The sequence below is a fragment of the Helicoverpa armigera genome, chromosome 2, assembly GCF_030705265.1.
Source record: "Helicoverpa armigera isolate CAAS_96S chromosome 2, ASM3070526v1, whole genome shotgun sequence".
NCBI lineage: Eukaryota > Metazoa > Arthropoda > Insecta > Lepidoptera > Noctuidae > Helicoverpa > Helicoverpa armigera.
The window spans coordinates 13,573,027-13,594,309 of NC_087121.1; the positions used below are offsets into that span (position 1 = coordinate 13,573,027).

At 38.4% G+C, this 21,283-nt stretch overlaps 1 protein-coding gene across 1 annotated transcript in view; it reads left to right on the top strand.

Annotated features, from left to right (window-relative positions):
• The window catches only part of LOC110378203 (uncharacterized), a 49,321-nt gene that overhangs the window by 8,963 nt on the left and 19,075 nt on the right, over nt 1-21,283 (top strand). Inside the window, exons 3-9 of the mRNA XM_064040651.1 lie at nt 11,304-11,327; nt 11,711-11,993; nt 15,225-15,292; nt 18,256-18,462; nt 19,427-19,557; nt 20,035-20,170; nt 21,141-21,259. Coding sequence (XP_063896721.1) covers nt 11,304-11,327; nt 11,711-11,993; nt 15,225-15,292; nt 18,256-18,462; nt 19,427-19,557; nt 20,035-20,170; nt 21,141-21,259 — 968 coding nt within the window. The remainder of the gene's footprint in view (nt 1-11,303; nt 11,328-11,710; nt 11,994-15,224; nt 15,293-18,255; nt 18,463-19,426; nt 19,558-20,034; nt 20,171-21,140; nt 21,260-21,283) is intronic.

Genomic DNA, 21,283 nt, shown 5'->3' on the forward strand with positions numbered 1-21,283 from the left:
CCTGCCATTTTAACATGTATTTTATACATTGTCATCGGCAGGTGCCATAGTTCCTCATCATCATCATCCTCCGAGCCTTTTTTCCCAACTATGTTGGGGTCAGCTTCCAGTCTAACCGGATTCAGCCGAGTACCAGTACTTTACAAGAAGCGACTGCCTATCTGACCTCCTCAACCCAGTTACCCAGGCAACCCAATACCCCTTGGTTAGACTGGTGTGAGACTTACTGTCTTTTGACTACCCGTAACGACTACCAAGGATGTTCAAGGATAGCCGGGACCTACATTTTAACATGCCATCCGAAACACAGTCATTGGTGTCATTGCAGGATATACTTAGAAAGTACATACAAACTTAGAAAAATCGTGTTGGTACTTGCCTCACCTGGAATCGAACCCACGCCCTCTTATCGCCTATACTTGTTCTTGGGTTAATTTCTATAGTATATATACAGGGATAATCGTCGGTTTTGTGTCACCATTTCATTAAAGTTGTCTCAAAAGGGCGTTTTAATTTTTTTTGCTGCATCTGATGTTGTGTGTGGGCCCTTGATTTACAGCTTTTATGACTTTTAAAAGGCCCTCTTGCTTGTAGTTTCTTTCAGTCATGATCTGCTATTAAAATTACGATCATGCAATCACTAAATACAGACAATTTTAAATAAAAAAATCTTACTTAAGATTACTCTTTACCCATCAATATCGAATACGACAAGCAAAGAAGTGACAGCGATGGAAGCTACGTCACCTTAGTTTTAAAACTGATTTTCATATTTTTTGCGTCAAAACTAGTTGAATGACATAATTTTTATACAGGCGCTATTAAGGCACGTTAAGAAGACGCGGTACAATACGCGTGACGAAATGCAGTTATTTCGAACAAAAAGCGTAGTGTAAGAACAGTCAATTTTTGTTTGCCACAAATTGTAATCCAAGCGTAGTAGAAACAAAGGCTAGTGCAAGACCTACTTGTACCCAAAGCGGTAGATCTTAATCGAATGGCGGAAGCCTACAGCGGCCAATATATACCTGAAAAAACACTCGTAGAAAGTGCATACTTAAAGAAAACAGGGGATTTAACCATTAAAAAACATATGAATTGAATCGAATAACCTGACTGTGTACGTGCAACTAGAACTAGCAGAGTAAAATTTACCCCTAAGAAAAAGCTTAAAAGAAACGCAGTTTTATGAACAAATGTAGTCTAAGCCTTAAATATGTTTGTTCTAGACAGTTATCAATTTTGTAAAAGTCCTGATATTAGCTATTTATTCGCATTTTGTACTGTAAAACACAAAATATCCTCATTATGACGAGTTTAGGTGCAACTTTTGAGCATGTCCCAGTAGTCGTCATAATAATTGTAAAATTGACGGGTTTTGGGTCAAATGGGAGTTTTGAAGTACCAATAGATGTCACATTAAAAAAATATATCTTCTATGTTAAAAGTATTCCAAATTGCATATTACATGGCTAGCAAATAAACTTAACTATCTAATTAAGCAAAGAAACATACCACAGACCCCACTGGAGTTATGTAAATCAAAACACAAAACCACGTGCAGAGTTTCACTTTTGACAGCTGAACTTCACGAAAAAACGATTTTGTTAGGGCACACACGTTTCAAATAACATATCTTAGAAGCCGTGATCGTTAAAACCCCGTATTGTTATTTCAATTGTGCAATATATTATCAAGAATATGTTGATATATAAACCGGCCCATTTTAAGTTCAGTAGAAAATAATAATAAAAGTTTTAAGATTAATTGACGACTATTGGGGCATGACGACTTCACCAGCGTTTACCTTATATAATAAAAAAGGAATTGTTTAATTCTTTCTCTAGCCTAGCATGTTTTGACTGAAAGTAGAATGTGCAATGCTGTAGAATTCCATCGCGCTTAAGTGTCCCTTGTGGTTATTAAATAAATCTGTTTATGCCATCAAGCTCAAGGAAAAAACAAAAGGGGGCGCCAAAAATACACAGCACATTTCTCACAGTACGCTTAAACAATTCGTCGCGAATTCTTTGCACAGCGGACTTTGAGATACTTCACACAAAAACCCTAGACTACGCGCGAGACATTCACACGAGTGACACGGCGGAACAACAATTTGATATGTTTCATCCATCAACATTTAAAATGAACCGTATGTGTTAAAGATTAAGATTGGAAGTGGATGTAGTGGGTGCAATATAATGCCAGTCATCTGACGATGCAGTGGCGCTTCTACTTGGCAAAGAGCCCGAGGCGGGCACACCCCACAGTCGTGCCCCTCCCACGCTGTCATCGCTTCACACCTCTCCCATCGCTACTCTGATTCACGTATTAAAATATGAAGCGGCTATAAAACCGGCAATGTACTGTCATGGGAGTAGAATGCGATTTAGATCATTTGTGAAGTAATGCGGGTACCTGAGTAACGTTCGTCACGTGCCAGCATCAGTATTGTAACTCCTCACCAGATCTGTCCGAACTGTATTTATGGCAAAGCTAAACGAGACCTGTCTTGCCATTAAAATATCTGTTAGCTGATGCGTAGATTTAGGGTTTGTAGTTGTAAGCTGATGAAACCAAAATGATCAGAAAATATACGAGAAAAGATACAGAATACGAAGAGCTTGTGTATGATAAAACAAATTATTTGTGTAATTCTGAATCTGGTTCTTATATTTACAAGATAATTTTAAGCCCCGTTTACAAAGAATACAAACAAATAGATGAATTTTCTGTATCCTGAGAATCATGACCATATTGTTATTCTCAGAACATCTGACATTGCCGAATAAACATGTTTGTTTAAGTTTTACGTCACAGTTTTTACTGCGAATAATAAAGATCCTTCATTAAAAGGACGTCTATTATGAAACCGAGTTCACACACTACTGACTCAGCTATTATATGCTCAAAGCTAACACCTTGACAGGTTAATCAAAGTCGAATTAAGGCTCACACGAGTTCGCACCAAACGGCCCGAGTTGAGGCAGGTCTCACAAAATTTACTTTTCACGATTCTATGTTCCGTAAACAGAACTTTTTGTATGAAATGTAAGTAAATGATTTCTTTCTAAAAGAAAAACGGAAACAAATAAACCAGAACGAGTGATGTCGTAATATTTTGCATTTGTGTGTAAATGTGGTTGTGAACTCATTTGTTAAATCAAGTATTTAAATGGGACAACTAACACCTACATTTTTCCTAACTTGACTTTATGCCGAATAGCATTCGCGAAGTTTCAAGGATTGTTGTTATGTAAAAGTCGAAGCTATTTTATACAGTTCAAGTATGGAGAAGCACACACACCCTTGCAAAGCCTACATACATACGGTAGGCTCGTACAATTGCCGTATGCTTTTAGCAAAGATGTCAACAGCTCTTTAGCAAGCCTGGGGCCGTATATACTCCGAACGGCAGCGTGCACCATTGTGTAACCCTTTTGAATTATAATCTTGCTCCGATGAATATTTTAAATCTGCTGCATACGATTTACAAGTTAAATTCGTTTACCCTTGCCTACATTTGCAGTACACGTCATCATCCCAACATAGATCTGTTCCGTAATAAGATTAGTGCATGCGGCTACGGCTTTTGGCCTTTTGTTTGTCCTAGTTCAAAATTCAGAACGCGGATAACATTTCGCGTTCCGTGTTTCCTTTCCCACGAAACTGAAGATTTTATAGTTGGTTAACTGGCCTTCCTACACCTAATCTGATGGATAAGAACAAAGCTAATATCAGCCATACCTCTCACATTCCCAGAATGTCTAGGACAGCAATTTCTGCGTATCAAAGTTCTCATAAATTTCCTGTTAGGCGACCACAGGCCGCTAGGAGCTACCGTGTTGCGGTCGCAAGCCGGATGCGCGGCAGTAACGACATAAAAGCCGAACCTTTGAAAGCCCATCGCTATAATGCAACGTAATGGCCAATTAATTGTGTCAATGTAATACGACCGCTCCGCTCCTTGGTTATCATTGTTTCCGGAATGGCTTGATTTTTTGGGGCTTTATGCTAATGGAACTGACTTGTCTTTTTATAAGTGGTGTTTCTCTTCGTTAGTGGAAGCGTTTTATATTAGGATGGTTTTATTTATCGTAACTATTTATTCTTCATTGCTATTTGCTGTAGAAAGCACATAAGATTCTCTGTTCGTCTCGAAGACCATCCAGACGAGAGTTACGCGCCAGAGTTCCAACAAGGGTCACTTTACATACTAAAAATAAAATGAAATGCACTTGCATTCTGATGTAATGACGTTACTGGTTTATCAGTGCAAGTGATTCAGCTGACGGAAATAGATCATCGGGAGACCTACGCATAAAAATATTCGTCTCAACACTCGTACTTATTGACATAGCTATTAAAACCACCTATTAAAGTCTACTCGAGTGTGAATTATAAATGTCAATTGATTTACGTCAAGACATTCTTATTTATTTATACTCAGTCATTGTTAAAGTTGTGTCTATCACACACAATGGTCCAAACAACTTTATCCGTCTGCTTGGTGCCGACGACACGCGCAAGATAAACGCGATAAACGCGTGTTTTATATGCGCTGGCGCATCACCGCGGTGACTCACGCGCACGCTAATTACAATGTACAGAGCACGTGTTCGCCTTGAAACGGCTCGTTTATTGATAACTCTTGGTTAATGAATCTTCTTCTGTTTTAACTAACTGATCCCTGTCCACTTATGCGGTTATGATGTTCATTAGAAATTGTTTAGATATGAATTTCTCCTTGAGAAGAGAGCTCTATTATACTGAAGTCACAAGAACATCTTATTGTCACGCGTATTATGTTTCACTTTCTATTCTTTTCAGACTTTTGGCTAACATGAAGCTTTTAGCGTTGATGTGTCATAAGTATGGTCGCCAAAAAACTTTACCATACAAAACGTAGTCGAGCGTTGAAAGATAATGTTCACACAGTATTTCTGTCACTTAGTCACTTCACCCAGTTTTATGACAGAATAGATTTATTCAACCACTCATAAAAAAATATCAGTCATTTGATCGCTACATTATAATCTTTATTTTTTATTAAAATACTTTTTTCTGAAATTTTATTTCGAAGAATGTCAATGCCCACACCGCTATTCCAATTATTTTGGCACCAACGCGGTGTCATTCATTTTAAATCTATTTTTGTTTGGAATTCACAATGTGTACATCAAATGAGAAATGCATGTGGTCTTGTTAAATTACACTTTCCTGCCATTTTTTGCGAAGTCTGCTGGCTGGCTAATCCGGCCCATTTCGTGTTATTGTAATAAAAAAAGTGTTTGAGACGGAAAAATTAATGATTCCACAAGATTATTAGTATGATTTATTTGAAACATGACTTCAAAATAAACAGGTCGAAAAAGTGTTTAAAAATGTTATCTTTCTGAGCGTAACAACTTCATCCAGCTATATACTTAATAGGCAATAGACTTAAAGAAAAAATCGTTTCTCTCCAAACCATTACCTTTCTTTTCTGTAGTGCGGCGTCTTGCATGCCTCAGGAAGTGAGCAATTATTGTAACAACAAGGATACTTACACGCACACTGCCTGATAATTAATACTTAACGGGGTACTGTCGGCCACAAAAACGCTTAAAGTAAATAGTATAGATGGTTGAGTTTTATTACACAGGCTCGTAAAACCAAGCTTGATGCAATTTTCCAATGCCAAGGTTTTCTACGCAGTTCATATTGAGATTCGGCAATTCAGCAAAAGGTCGCTCAGTTCAACCTGCATTCGTTCCTAAAATTAACCAAGAAATACCCGAAAATGACTTGCTACATTTCGAAGTTAATAAGGCTTCATGTCCTTGGCCCCAGGCGACACCACGCTAAACCAGGGAGCAATCAATAAAGCAATTATTTTTATCAGCCACCATCCGATACAGAATTCCATTAAGATTAGTCCGTACTGCTACGCAATTTTACCGAGAAGAGCCTTGTTTATGTACTATTCTTATAATAATATGTCAGTTTCCTCATCTTGCCTATATCTCGCCTGCCTTGTTGATGTATCTTTGTAATATTTCACTATAAGTCAGTTTTCTTTAGAAGGATTAAAGTTTGTTGTATACGATTTCCTTGTTGAAATATTGAAGTTCCTGCTCCTGGATATTACAAACTCTGCTTCTTCTCGTACCTCGTAGGGCTACGGTGTTGTTTGGTCAGGATTATGATCTTCTTTCCAACCACGAACGTGCCCAAACTTTCGTCATTAGTGATTTGCTAACTTTACACTAAAATCGATTCGCATATTTTGTTAAATCGATTTGGGCACCATTCAGCATTATAGAGGTTTATGGAACGCCAAAATCGACAAAAAACTCGTTAATGTCTCGGTTCCGGAACATAATTCATCTACTTCACAGATTGTACGTTATTGTAATCCACCATTAAATCGTACATCGCGATTTTATAACATTCGGACACGCGACATCGGTTACGTTCCAATAGGTATTACGTTTAATCTAGTTTCGTAAAATTGCTCTCGTGAAGAAATATTTTGCACAATACACCCACTGCTTATACCTATGTTATGTTTGCAAGGTATCTCGTAGCACTGTTGTAACAGTTCGCGTCATCAATTCACACAATTATCAGACTGATGCAGTATTATGAACACGCGAATGGACATATAAATGGTATTGTAAATGACTAAATACTGCACATTGGAAGCGATTACGAAATGACATTGACACATATTGGCACTAAAAGAAACCGAGCCCTTATTTGAACATTTCTAAAGGCCTTGCATTGTCTCATGTAAATTGAGTAAAAGTTATAAATTGTGTGATTAGGTTAATGGCTACTTTGTCGAGTTTTTGTTTTGTTGCTTATATAAATTGATTATTATCCGTTATAATTCTGAAACTGACCATCTTTTGATAAGTGAAAGATGATACGGTGGTTGTAGTCTTTAATCCATTCTCGATTAGATTTAGTGCAGATTATAAAATGACTAGATTTTGTTGCTTCTGGTGATTATATTGGCTTCTAAAAATATAACCACCAACGGCATAAAGCTTATCCATTGTACTGTTTACTGAAACTTCCACAATTGGACGTAGTTATGCAGAAACGTTCCAACCCACAAGTCACCCGAAATCGAGTTATTGTGATTGAACAGCCTAAAATTTAGCATATGGTTATCTAAACTCAATATAATTCAACAATAAAACCTCTAGTACCTTTACTAGTTAGCATAAAAAAGAATACAACTGAAACGCGTAAATGCTTATATCTCAAATTCAAGTTTAATTTGAGATATAAGCATTTACGCGTACAGTGGGTTGGAACGTTTCTGCATAACTACGTCCAATTTGCTTAGGTGGTCGGCCTGAGTAATTAGAGAGGGTGGGATATTAATTAAGTTTTCCACTTTGCGTTACGCAGGACTAATTTCAGGTTTATTGGATTAAAAACTTATCATTCTATTAAAAGCTTTTTCATTAAAATTACTATGAAAAAAGGCGCGGTTGGTGCGTTCATGCTACTTGCACGCAGTACATCTGCTAATAGCAAGATATTAAATAGATCAACAGTTATTTCCACAAATACTCGGCTGTCGTGAGAGGCAAATGAAACTCGATATGATTAGTAACACTGATTGCGGAATTCATATGAGAGATAACTCAAGTGGCATTGCTCAATACGCGACAGACTTTTTCAAATCTGATAATTGAATGAAATATTTCTTCATTTAACCAAAGATGACCCCAGACCGCCGGATAAACGCCAATTTTACGAAGGCAACAAAACAAAAAAAAAATCAAAATCAATGACCAGAAGTTCTTTTTTTTCGACAAAACGAGGAAGCAACGGATAGATCCGGCCATCCAAAGTCAAGTTGTCACAGTCAGTAGACGTCCTACATTTGAACACCGTTATCATTCACTTTCCCTAACAAGGCTCGGATCAAACAATGTGTGGAGTTGTGGACTCTATAAAGTTTATAACTTCATTGTGTGGGACTCGTGTTCATACGAATTGTCGCCTATTGTTGCCGCGGAAACAGACAACGCTTTTTACGTGCATATTATGTTCTGTTATTGCGCAATTGTGTTTCCTTGAATGTTACGTGCTTTTTTGGGTGATATCACAATAACGATTTTTGAAGATTTAAATACAATTGAGTAAGATTCAAGCACGAATACTTCTCTTCATTATAAAGCCGCAATTTCATTCATACTTACGCTCCTAAAGCTACTAACCACCATTAGCTTAAACTTATGGCGAGGCTATAAATAAACCATTCACAATAATATGACAACAATGTCCGGAAATAAGTCGGTGTACATACAGTGTGAACTAAAAATAAACGCTCGTTGCAAATCTGCCGTAACCCGCGATGAACTGCATAACATGAATCGTAATACGATCCTATGTTGAATACGTTCAGTCACACACACAGACACACATGCACGAACAATTATCTTGTTAACCGCGGCCCGCGTAACTTTTAATGTTACGTCATTGATTGCAATTAACCGCAGGTGTCGCTATGGGCTTGAGATTATTTAGTGAGAGCTGACAGCTTTCCTCCAAGAGGGGTTTTTAGATTTAGTGATCTTTTGAGCCGAAACCGGAGCCGAAACGTGGACACTGACGGTACGGCTGGTCCACAAGTTTAAAGTCGCTCAGCGGGCTATGGAAAGAGCTATGCTCGGCGTTTCTCTGAGGGATCGCATCAGAAATGAGGTAATCCGTCAGAGAACCAAGGTCATCGACATAGCCTACCGAATCAGCAAGCTGAAGTGGCAGAGGGCTGGCCATATTAGCCGAAGAACCGATAACCGTTGGGGTAAACGAGTTCTAGAGTGGAGACCACGCCTCGGCAAACGTAGTGTAGGACGTCCTCAGGCACGGTGGAGTGATGACTTGCGCAAGGCGGCTGGCAGGAGCTGGATGCGAGAAGCCGAAAATAGATCTCAGTGGCGTGTACTTGGAGAGGCCTATGTCCAGCAGTGGACTGCGATAGGCTGATGATGATGATAATGATGATCTTTTGAGATGGTTCAAGTGCAAGGGATTTTCAAGGTGTACAAAGAGAATTTAGGTTTGGCTTGTAAAGCTAATTAGGTGTTCAAAGGGTACTTTAAACAGGCTCCTAAAGTTAGATACAGAACTTGCTAAAGATCTAAACGAAGTAATAAGTAATATTTTTCAACGCTCTTGTGCAAAAAAATATGGTTTGATTGGTTATGGCAGCGACTTTGTAACTGATTGTACCTAATAACATAATTATTTAAGGTAATCCCTACCCCATAATCCGTTAACGAGAAATATTATTATGGCGTAAAAAGTGGTAGTCGATAAGATTACAAGTAAGACAACATTTAAGCATTTGTGCCAGTTCACACGACGTTTGCGTGTGACACCTCGAGAGATGCAGCACGATTGCTATAATGAAACCTTGCCTTCCAAGTATTCAGGTGTACCGAGTAATGGACAAACTATTTTGTCACCGATTGTACTCTATACACGCTACATACAACACTCTTTATTCAATTATGTTGTTACATGTTTAAAAAAACATCTCTAGCGAATTAAGTGCCTCTCTAGCCTTCAACAGCCTTTTTGGGCTTAATCTAAATTACTGGCCATTACATTAACAGCCAATCCTCTTATGAATTTAGTCTATTAATCCGCGCCTACCAATTCAGTGTAGAAAAGTTGACCCAAATTGCTAAATAGATCGAATCGTCGACCTATAAAAATGCAGAGGGCAGATGCATGCAAGCGGCTCTGAATCAATCCTATCAAATGGTGAGGGAGGCCCGTGCTCTACAATGAACGTCTTCCGGCTTCAGTGATTTGTAATGACAAATCTTTATGCTATGATACCTTTGTCCTAGTTCTACCTATCGTAGTGTTACTACGCGCTGGGGACTTTTTGTTTCATTCAAAATTCGTTTTGCGAGATTGCCTTCAACTTGGTCGTTGACAACATCTCTCGAAGTATTTTCTTCACAATCCTTTAAACTCAGTGGTCGTTTTGTCCCCGAACACCTGCTGTTAACCTGTTTGTCACGACATTCACAGGAAGTTACTAAATCACGCTCTTCAGTACCACCTGCGGTAATATCCTTGTCTGTTCATATTCAATGGCTTGTGTATTCTGTACCTTTAGTTCCTTTCTCTTCCATGAATACTATCGGACGTTTCCACCAAACATCCAAAATTTGGCCTCGTATAAGCTAGTTATTGTCAAAAAGCCTTCGGATTGGCTGCATTGGCTGAATACCTCTTTGTGTCAACCGATCCCACAGTCAATGGGCACGGCTGTACGTGAATAGAGCGCCAATCAAGGTCATACAATTATTGTTAGAGGTTTTCGCTTTTAGCATATACATATTTTTTTATATATTCTGCTTCTGTAATTTACTACTTATGTGAAGATCGTTTTACGAGCGGTTGTGTTGAAGCTAAAATTCTAACGTAACCTAGTTTCTGGAAGGAGGTGTGGTCAGACAGAATTGATTTGCATAGCCATAACAGTATGACATCATGTTATCAGGGCTGAAAAGATTATTTAGATGTAGCTTAGTTCTAAATGACTGCACAGCTAGATTTTTATATTTAAGCCAACAATATTTATGAAGACGTCAATGTATGTCTATATGTAATTACATATAGTTACGAAGCTAACATGCACAATACTACTAATGACCTAGTTATCTGAAGTAGTACACATTATTATACGCCAGTTGTAAGTATCCTTTGTGAAAGCTAGCGAGCGCAGTTTTCCTGCAACTCTCGTATTCACAGACAGTAATTGACCAATTATGTTTGTATGTAAAAGCGAGGATTACCTGGTACTGCTCGACTTTTCTACATTTATTATTGCGACCACATACACGCACACTGTCTCTTAGTTGGATACTTATAGAATATTGTTAAAAAACTAGTACTAATCTATAATACTTTAGTAATCTTGTAGCTTTTGACCCTGACCAATAGAATTGCCGATCAGACACGAGTTCTAGTAATTCTCTTGGATGAGCTAATCCGAGGGGCGACGGCTGCAGCTAGATCGCATTAGCCAATTACATGTGACAGAAGTATGCCAGTACAGTCACGCTCGGAATCTGCCTAATGCATGCAACGCATTTCCAAGCTATAAAGTAGATTAAAGCTGAAGCTTGTGTATAAATCTAGTCCACGACTGTCCGACGTCGTCCCTTCTCGGTAATACACGTTACCTCACAGGTCCTTGTAAGAACAATACAAAATATTATACCTCTATATGAACAAGATCAAATGTCTGATGCATTGTTTTCTCTTGTCGCCAGCCGAACGAAGGAGCGGACAATCAGGTACTTAGTAGATGACGTAGTTGTGTATGTCCCATTATTGCATTTAGTTTTCGCTTTGTGTGTGTGAGTATTGAATCTGGTGGCGGTTTTAATTAGAGGATACCCCTCGTGTGTTTGGGGATTGGAAAGCTTTTGATTAGCAAAAGGCTTCCAACGAAATAACATTGTGTTGCATATTTTGTATTTGTTACCATATTCCCTCATGACATGTGACGTCTTATGTGAACCCATACAATTCTGTTGTTTTTGCATGACATGTTATTATCAATCCCATTAACAGATCGCTAACTTCCGACTTAGAATACCTTCTCATCAATATTATTTTACAATCACCTATTTACTTTACAACCTTCAGAAACTAACATGTACCAAAACTTCTACAGTTGTTCACGGCTAGCGCGACACACCTGCACGATGGGCGCCGTGCCCATCCTCCCGACTCGGGCTTCGCGGAACCAGTCAACAACAACATCAGCGAAGACAACAACAATGGGCCGATATCTCTGCGGGAAATGCAGAACATTGCCAACAACAATGCTGCGGCTTACATCGTGAGCGAGAACGAAGAGAGGAACAGAGTCAGCCGCGAGTCTGTTGTGGAGTTTGAGCCCCTGCCTACAGGGATACGCGTTGCGGATCCCTTGGAGCACTGCGCAGATTGGTTCGGTAAGTAAACATGAATTGAGTGTGATCGCCATTCTTTGAAATGCCCTGCCTTCATCAGTCGGATCACGCGGTCTCCATAAATTCTTTTTTATTAAACGGACATTTTTCTTATTAATTGTCTTTTGTTTTCTAGAAGACCACGTTTAGTTTAGTCCGGCTTTATTTCTACTATTTCAAATGCTGGAGGTATCTAGCTTAAGGTAACTTGAGCCATAAATCATTGTAATAAAATGCCACCAAAGTTGCCAATAAGACCTCTTAAAAGACACAGAACGTGGCTTATCCTATTAGATTTTATGTTTCAAAGAAATAAGGTAATTAAATGACATTGAATTGTCTACGAAGCGTCAACAATTGACATCCATCCTCGCTTCAAAGGAAATGAATTGGCAATTTAAAAGCCTTAAATATTTGGGGCCATGTCCCGTAATCCGTAAATCCCACCCAAAACAATAATGTGAAAGACTGCCAAGTTCGATAATATGGGAATGCTTCGCCTATAAAAGAAGTGAGATCTGAATAAGTACCAAGTTCCATAGTTACATATACCTCAGTTCAAAATAGTTACTTTTTAATGATGCTACTTGGCAAGTTTTCACACACCTTGTTATAAACCTACTAAACGCAATGAATCAAGTATTTAATTTTCTATTAAAACTTGCCAAGTAACATCATTAAAAAGTAACTATTTTGAACTGAGGTATATGTAACTATGGAACTTGGTACTTATTCAGATCTCACTTCTTTTATAGGCGAAGCATTCCCATATTATCGAACTTGGCAGTCTTTCACATTATTGTTTTGGGTGGGATTTCATTTATTTTTGTAAGGTTGATTATTTTATTTTTTCTTATGATTAAGTTAGTTAAGGAAATGTCTCATTTATACTATCTTTCAGATTTATGCTTCTTACAAAGAAATGAACTAGATTAACTAAATGGACTAGATTTACCAACTGACTGACATGACATGTTATCATATATTATGTTCGTGGATCAAAGTTACACATTCGTTATTTTCGAAACTGACGCACATTTGGTCGTTTTCAGATCAGATTTTTACTTTACTTTGACTTAATACAAACCTTTGTAACGAATTTCAGATCGGTACGACCATTCGAAGATATATTATATAAATAGATAGATTTATTTCGTTTTAGTTCCTTAGGGGTATAAATTTACACCGGGTATAAAACACCTTCATTTTTTTGAAACCGACTCACACTTGGCCATTTTCAGATTTTTCCCTTTACCTTGACATAAAGACCTACCTCCATGCCAAATTTCAAGTCAATACGATCATTGGAAGTGGTCTAGGTTTTTGATGAGTGAGTCAGTCAGTCAGTCAGTCAGTCAGTGAGTGTATAGAAAAAATAACGATTTTCTGACGTCAATATCTCAAGACCTACAATAGGTATATTAATGAAATTTTGTATTTTAGATGAGTGAGGGGGTCTCAACAGATACTAGAAAGGACCATGAGTCAAATTGGGCTCATTGTCCAACAGAGTTATAGCATATGCCGTTGTGAAGGTTTTTGTTTGTACTAAAATTTTTACTATGGGCACTACCTTCAATTCCATGGCAAAAAAAAGATATGCACCTTAACAGGTTTTGTAGAAAAAGAATTGTTAGGATTCGTAGTGCGCTTGGTTGTTCATGACATAAAACCTAATTCGCAGGATTTGATTATGCTAGGATTATGGGACCACCTTCATCACCAGGTCAGGGTCTGATGATGGAAACCCTGAGAAATCGAGGGCAACTTTCGAAAATTGTAGGCGTGCATAGGTTAAAAACTTGACAATGAGGTGTACGTTTGATAACACTATGCAACAGTGAAGGTTTGGAGTTGACCTGATGATGGAGACCGGAGAAGGTCGAGGGAACTCGACAACTGAATATGTAAACTACCTCGTGTTTGGGCTTATAGTATTCGTATTGATGAGAACTTTCCACAAATGCGGATAGTGACAACTATGCTTGTCACTGAAAAGCCAAAAATAAAAAACTTTTTACAAAAAAATAAAACCGACTCCCAAAAACACTGAAAAGCAAAAAAAATTATTCTTAGGTGCATCGGCATAGAAGTCGGTGGCGTATAAACTCAGGAACATCCATAGGAGACATCAGGAGACACCATCTCTAGCACAAAGAAGAAATCGTCCACGGACTGTCCTCGGTATCTATATAACGAAACTAAGGCACACACAATTTAATCCACCGGCAGGATATTTAGACGACATTATTATTGGTATTGATTGAAATGTTAACAAAAATAATTTTTACTGTTAGCAGTTGTTTTATTTTTTATGTATACATTAAACCTGGAATTAAAACTAGTTAAAGGTGTTCAATAACAAAACCTACAATGGCATAACAGCATTACTTTTTGCAGAATATTAGTTTATTTATGGTCGGAGAAAAATATTTATAGCAAAATAACCCCATGGATTCTTCGCAAAAATGAGTTTAAATCTTTATATATAGTGCTTTACAAGTATATTCAAAGTGGTCTCATCTCTGTTGGTGGGTGAGCCCAGGCTTCATACATTTTTGCCCATGGTCCTTTGGTATGCGTAAATAAAATAGATTTTGAGTTATAGGGGGGTCGAATTCGGCCCGAAATGGTTCGTGTAATATAACCCACGGCCGGTGTGTCGCTTTTTTTGCTCGAACTTGGCGGACACACTGCCGTGTGTCTAGATCAGTGGCTAAGCCTACTTAAAACATCGATTACACTTCAACCAAATCTCGATCTTAAGACCTTGTGATTTAGATCAGTTTTAGATAGCAGTGTTATAAGAACCTAAGACCTTTAGGAGCATATAGCATGCACCATTGTTATCGTTCGACCATTACAGAGTTCCCATGACCGATCATTGCTTAGCTAAGTATAGTAGAAACATACGTACAAAGTGGCTTGGGAACAGGCACGCGCGTTTGTATTTTGATATCCTGAGTGCTATTTAGCAAGTATTGATAAAGGAACTGGTTTCCTGAGAACCATGTCACCGAAGGCTTTTCTATTGTTATTGGTTTTCTCGGTATATACGGTGTATTATTTGCATTGAAATAATGCACCCGATTAGATACGATTTAGTTCCAAATCTATGCGTTTCTCAATGCAACCGCACCTATTTTAAACCAGTATGTTTTTAGTATACTACATACAAAGAGACATACTGCAAATTGATTTTAAATGTATGTAATTATCCGTATTTGGTTACAGGCGACGATGATTTCCCGCGCAATCGATTGCAGTATCTGCGAGAAATCGGCAGAGGATGGTTTGGAAGGGTCAGTACTTCTATTCATCAGATTTTATGTTACAGATGCCAGCAGATCAAGCTACTATAATCTGTTTAATATCTTTAATAGATTTTTAACTTTATCTCCAAAGTATAAGGTTCAATATTGAACAGATTGGGATAGTTTGATTACTAGCGTTTGTATCTACATGTATGTATATGTTATGGACCAAGTGATAAATTGGGCAGTATACATAATGCCCGGTCATTATGAATAATGCCCAATATGAGAGTGCAGTTTGATAATAATTATTCAAACAATCAAATTGACCGGGCACTATACATATTGCCCGTGACCTTTTGGGCAAAGTAATACAAACATATTTAATTTCATTTTTTTTATTGTTAATGACATTTAACTTAAAATAAACTAAATATAACACATCCCATATCAATTGACAGAGCATAGAAGTAAGCATGCAACATGCAGCAAGCATGGCTTCCGTCACGGCTCCGGCGCTGCGGGGCTCCGGCGGTCCCATGCGAGCTTATCGTCGCAGATAGTTGAGCGTGAAAACTATCTGCGACGATAAGCTCGCATGGGACCGCCTCACCCCTCCGCGCCTACGCGGTTTTGAATTGCACTCTAGGGGTAGGGCAGACAAGACTACGTGGAGTCGGTTTTGCAGCGATTCGTTTTCGTCACTAAGTTCAGTTTTTAATACAATGTTTTGAATCCAAATTAAATTCTACCATAAAAAAACGAGCCAAGAAAAATTAGGCCGAGTTAGTAAATTAGATGACAATTGTCCAATTAATAATTTTGTGGCTAGACTTATAATTTCCCATTAAAATAGAACATATAATTTAAAACAATAATCATAAAATATGTAGCAAGTAACAGGATTTATTTATTAGAACAACTGCCACCCTCGCACCGCATAAAATATAGCTTTATTATCAAATTGCCCAACTATCATGTAGCAATATGATAATGCCCGTGCAATGTGATAAATAATGTAGTTAAGATAGTTATTAATCACTTGGCCCGATAAAGCTAGACATTATTCATAATGCTCGGGCATTATTTATAATGCCCGAATTAATCACATGGTCCATAACATATATATAGCAAACAGCATAGGTGTCAACAGAACAATAAAAAAACATAAGTTTATGAGATGACTCAGCCGAAATGTGATAAACTTCATCAATTATTTTTATTGGTTTTTCCTACAATTTATTGTATGTACATTATGGAAACTAATAATGTTGTAAACACTTAGGTAGTCGATTAATGGAATATTTTATTTATGCCATTATAATCACGTTTTCCGATGTCATGGTTGATGGCACTTCGATTGCATTTTATTTACCTACACGGCAGTGGCGAAGGGTGGTTTAATGAAATAGGGAAGCCGCAGCAAAAAAAACTGGGGGGGGGGAGTACTCAGGGATGGGGGGGAGAGGTAATGGAGGTAATTTCTCAGTCCACCTTTTAGCACTGACTGACAGACTGATAGTTTGAACATGTTTTCTCGAGGAATTCGGCAGATTATTAATATCTAGGTATAAAACTTTATTATCTTTATAAAAAATAAGTTCCTTCCTAAAGTAAATAATCTGTCGGAAAACGTCTAATGCGGTAAATGCTGTCCTAGTTAAGTTTTTAAAATAGGTACACTAAAAAAAAACCTGATGCAAACTGTCTACGTATCAAAATAACTCATTTCAACGTAGGCTCTCTATTTTCACTACACACACTGTACTTATACTGAGTACCAGGTCACAGTGCGATTGCGGTGATTAGTAGGGAGTATGATACTGCCAACTACTGAACCAAAATTATATACTTGATGAACAGAAAAATTATAAATTCCCAAGTTGGGTCATTAAATCGCGGAGAATCTTAACACCGCGATTCAGGATTTGCATAAAAATGCACAACGCCATCTATGTTGACATAATGTAACTAAAACACTTAAACTAACATAAAATATTGTACACACACGAACTATGTTATTTCTAAATGATACAAACACTAATAAATTCAATTAAGTAATACAAAGAACAAATTGTTAATGGTATTATCTAAAACAAAATAAGAACAATGAGAGTGAATTATGTCTGATTTGTTTGTTTACCTATTTGAGAGCTCTAAGCGCTCTGTCACTCGCGCGTAGACAGATATAGCTACTCTACTCTTGACGCGTTCTTTCTCGTTCACTCGCGAGTTTTGATTGGTGGAACCCGCTCCGTGAGCCGGCTTACCGCTTGCCCTTATTTTGCGAACATCGCGCGGCGCGGCGTGGATGACGTCACGCAAGCGTAGTTTTGTATGGAGGAGGAAGCCGCGGCTTGTTTAGTAGGAGCAAAATGTTTCAAGTAATTTATAGACAATTTTTTTACGGTGGTAGGCGTTTTGTTATACCTACATATTTAAATTGTGTGGTTTAAATGATTATATTAATTATACCTATAACTATATTATAACTTATACCTATGCTTCTTTCTTGAAATTCGAAAGGGAAGCCGATGGGAATCGGCTTATAAGGACGCCTCGCCACTGCTACACGGTAATGATTACATCAAACGTCGATCACTAACATGGTACTGAATATGGCATGGACTTGTATATCGAATCACAGACATCAACTTTACTGAGACAAAAGTTAATGTTCGTAGACAAAATTAAATTTTTGGTAGATCTTTTATCAATAAATATTGATTACTGTGAGATTGCATTTTGAAACACGAACTTAGTAGGAAAGCACATTCTATTTACCTAATAAAGCACATTCAAAAAGACTTACCTCGAAGTACTCAAATATTACTGAACAGGTTCTACTCAAGTAAACGTGTTTCTGCCGTAGAAAAGGAACGTGTGAAATTATGATATTTCAGCAGTCCTAAGAATTGAATGGCGTTTTAATATTCCAGTCTTAGTATAACAGAGCTTTACAACATTTACAAACTAAACCCTAATCTCACAGCAACATTAAACCTCCACAGGTAGTAGAAGGCGAAATAGAAGACAGCGGCTCAACAAGCACAGTAGCTGTCAAGATTCTCAATCAGAACGCGAGCCTGGAAGACAAGGCACGATTCCTGAACGAAGCTCGCATGTACCGCGACGTGAGACATGAGAATGTGCTCGCGTTCGTCACTAAGTGTCTGCAGGAGGATCCCTGGATATTGATCTTTGAGCTTTGTTCTATGGTGAGTTGGAACCTCTGCAGTTTTCTTCTTCTTCGTAGAGTAAGTAGTTTTTAGAGGATAGGGGCGCAAGCACAGTAGTAGTCAAGATCCTCAATCAGAACGCGAGCCTAGAAGACAAGGCGCGGTTCCTCAACGAAGCTCGCATGTACCGCGACGTGAGACATGAGAATGTGCTCGCGTTCGTCACTAAGTGTCTGCAGGAGGATCCCTGGATATTGATCTTTGAGCTTTGTTCTATGGTGAGTGAAAACTCTGTAGTGTTCTTCTTCGTAGAGTAAGTAGTTTTTAGAGGACAGTGGCTCAACAAGCACAGTAGCAGTCAAGATCCTCAATCAGAACGCGAGCCTAGAAGACAAGGCGAGGTTCCTGAACGAAGCTCGCATGTACCGCGACGTGAGACATGAGAATGTGCTCGCGTTCGTCACTAAGTGTCTGCAGGAGGATCCCTGGATATTGATCTTTGAGCTTTGTTCTATGGTGAGTGAAACCTCTCTAGTGTTCTTCTTCTTCGTAGAGTAAGTAGTTTTAGAGGACAGCGGCTCAAGCACAGTAGCAGTCAAGATCCTCAATCAGAACGCGAGCCTAGAAGACAAGGCGAGGTTCCTGAACGAAGCTCGCATGTACCGCGACGTGAGACATGAGAATGTGCTCGCGTTCGTCACTAAGTGTCTGCAGGAGAATCCCTGGATATTGATCTTTGAGCTTTGTTCTATGGTGAGTTGGAGTCCCCTTTAGACTTCTTTATTGGCGACCTCGTTGTTGGACTTTCGTTGGTTTGGAAATAATGTTTTATGTACAATGTTCAGAGTATTTTAGCAATGGAGGAGAGGAGGAGAGCAAAAGGACGGGGGTACTTATGTGTTTTTATTTGGGATAACAAGTTAAAATTTGAGAAAGGTTACATTTTTGAAACCTAATGCCTAAATATGAATTTAATTCTTAAATCTTTTCATTCTCTTTACAGGATCTCCAACAGTACTTGATAGTGAACCGTCCCAAGATGGCCATCCTGAACGAGGGCGGCGTCCCGCTGCGGCTCATGTGTGACGTCAGCGCTGCGCTCGCGCACCTGCACTCGCGGGGATACTTGTATGGGTATGTATTTTACACAGCTGATAGATCACTTGTCTTCATTATCATGGGTTTAGGCTGAAATGCGTAATCATTAGGCTTACAAACTGTTGCTATGTGTTGTACATCCGAACTTTGTTATAATAAATACCTAAAATAAAAAGAGACAGTGCTATTTATGAGTAAATTATATCTATATTTATAAGCATCACTAGATTATCTAGCGTTGCTACGGAGATAATCCATTACTTTACCTAGCGCTCTACTCATGTTACCTACTCATAACAGTTTATTTATTATGTACTTAAACCCATCGCTCATAGGAAACTATGGCCCGTAGATATAAATTAAACTAACACGTACTCCCACATATACATATATAATACTTAAAGTAACATATACCTATTTCCACCGAACCAACCTCCAGCATCTCCCCATAATGTTAGAATTTATTTCTTGACTAAATAAATATTTACTAATTTCTTATCATTTCTCCCACAGCAACGTATGGTGCGGCTCAGTGCTAGTTCGCGGTGCGTCGGACAACGCTCGCGCGGTGCTCGGCAGATACGTGTCAGCTGAACCACCGTACGATCTCTCCGCGCCCGAAACTCGTACACACCCACCTGTTTATACGGTATGTCGAAATAATAATCATTTAAGAGGACGAATTGGAATTTTTGGCGCCAAGGATGTCAATTTTTCTCAGTAAATACAAAACGGATCAAAATACAACTTGGTTACCTGAAAGTTCATGATATAAACCTTATTTTGTTAGTTGTAGAAACATGATTAGGTAATTTTTATAACAGAGAAAAATATATCAAACATACCTCTTTTTAAAAAGAGATTCACATATTATGGGCAAACGGGACCGATTTAAGCCTCTTAACTTTTTTAGTAGTTGAGTATATACATACTCTTTAAAATTGTAGTAGGAATTTTTATTAAATTATCATTTCTAAATATTAAAATTACAAAACCATTTTGTCGCTTACGACTTTTAGTTATAAGCTAGCGCGCGTATTGTTATCCTCGCCCCGCTCAGACGCTCCGACCCCTTTTGGCGCCTTAGATGCGCGTGCCGGTTATGGAATTATTGTTGACCAATTCCTCGCCTTAAATAAATCAATTAATGTGTTCTTAATTTTTAAAAATCGTATTTAGCAATAATTATGTGTATGTTAGTAACAGCTAATAAGAACACCACGTGGTATTTTTTTTTCTGCATCCAACATCATCTGTCTAGCCAAAATGTTTGGAGTCGGCTTCCCGCCTAATCGCATGCAGTTGAGTACCAGTGTTATACAAAGAGCGACTGCTTATCTGACCTCCTCAACTCAAAAACCCGGTACCCCTCAATAAGTCTGGCTTAGAATGTTTGTTTGTCAATTAACTAGCTTTTTTATTTATTTCACCCGCGTAAAGTGGGAACTACTGCACGTACCGGGATAAAATATAGCTTACGTTACTCTGGAAGAGTGTAGCTTTCCAACAAAGTCCAGTAAAATAATTTTAACGAATTTGAGTTTGAGTTAATCCACCACAAACAAAAATAAGAATATTTTTTTGTAGTTTATTTATAATTTTTAATATATTATTTGCAGGCTAGCAGCGAGTGCTGGTCGCTGGGCACACTGGTGTGGGAGGTGTGCGCGTGGGGCGGCACCCCCGCGCGGCACGTGCCGCCGCCGCCCGACCTGCCCTGTCCCTACAGAGACCATCTGTGAGTATACACTGATATGTACAC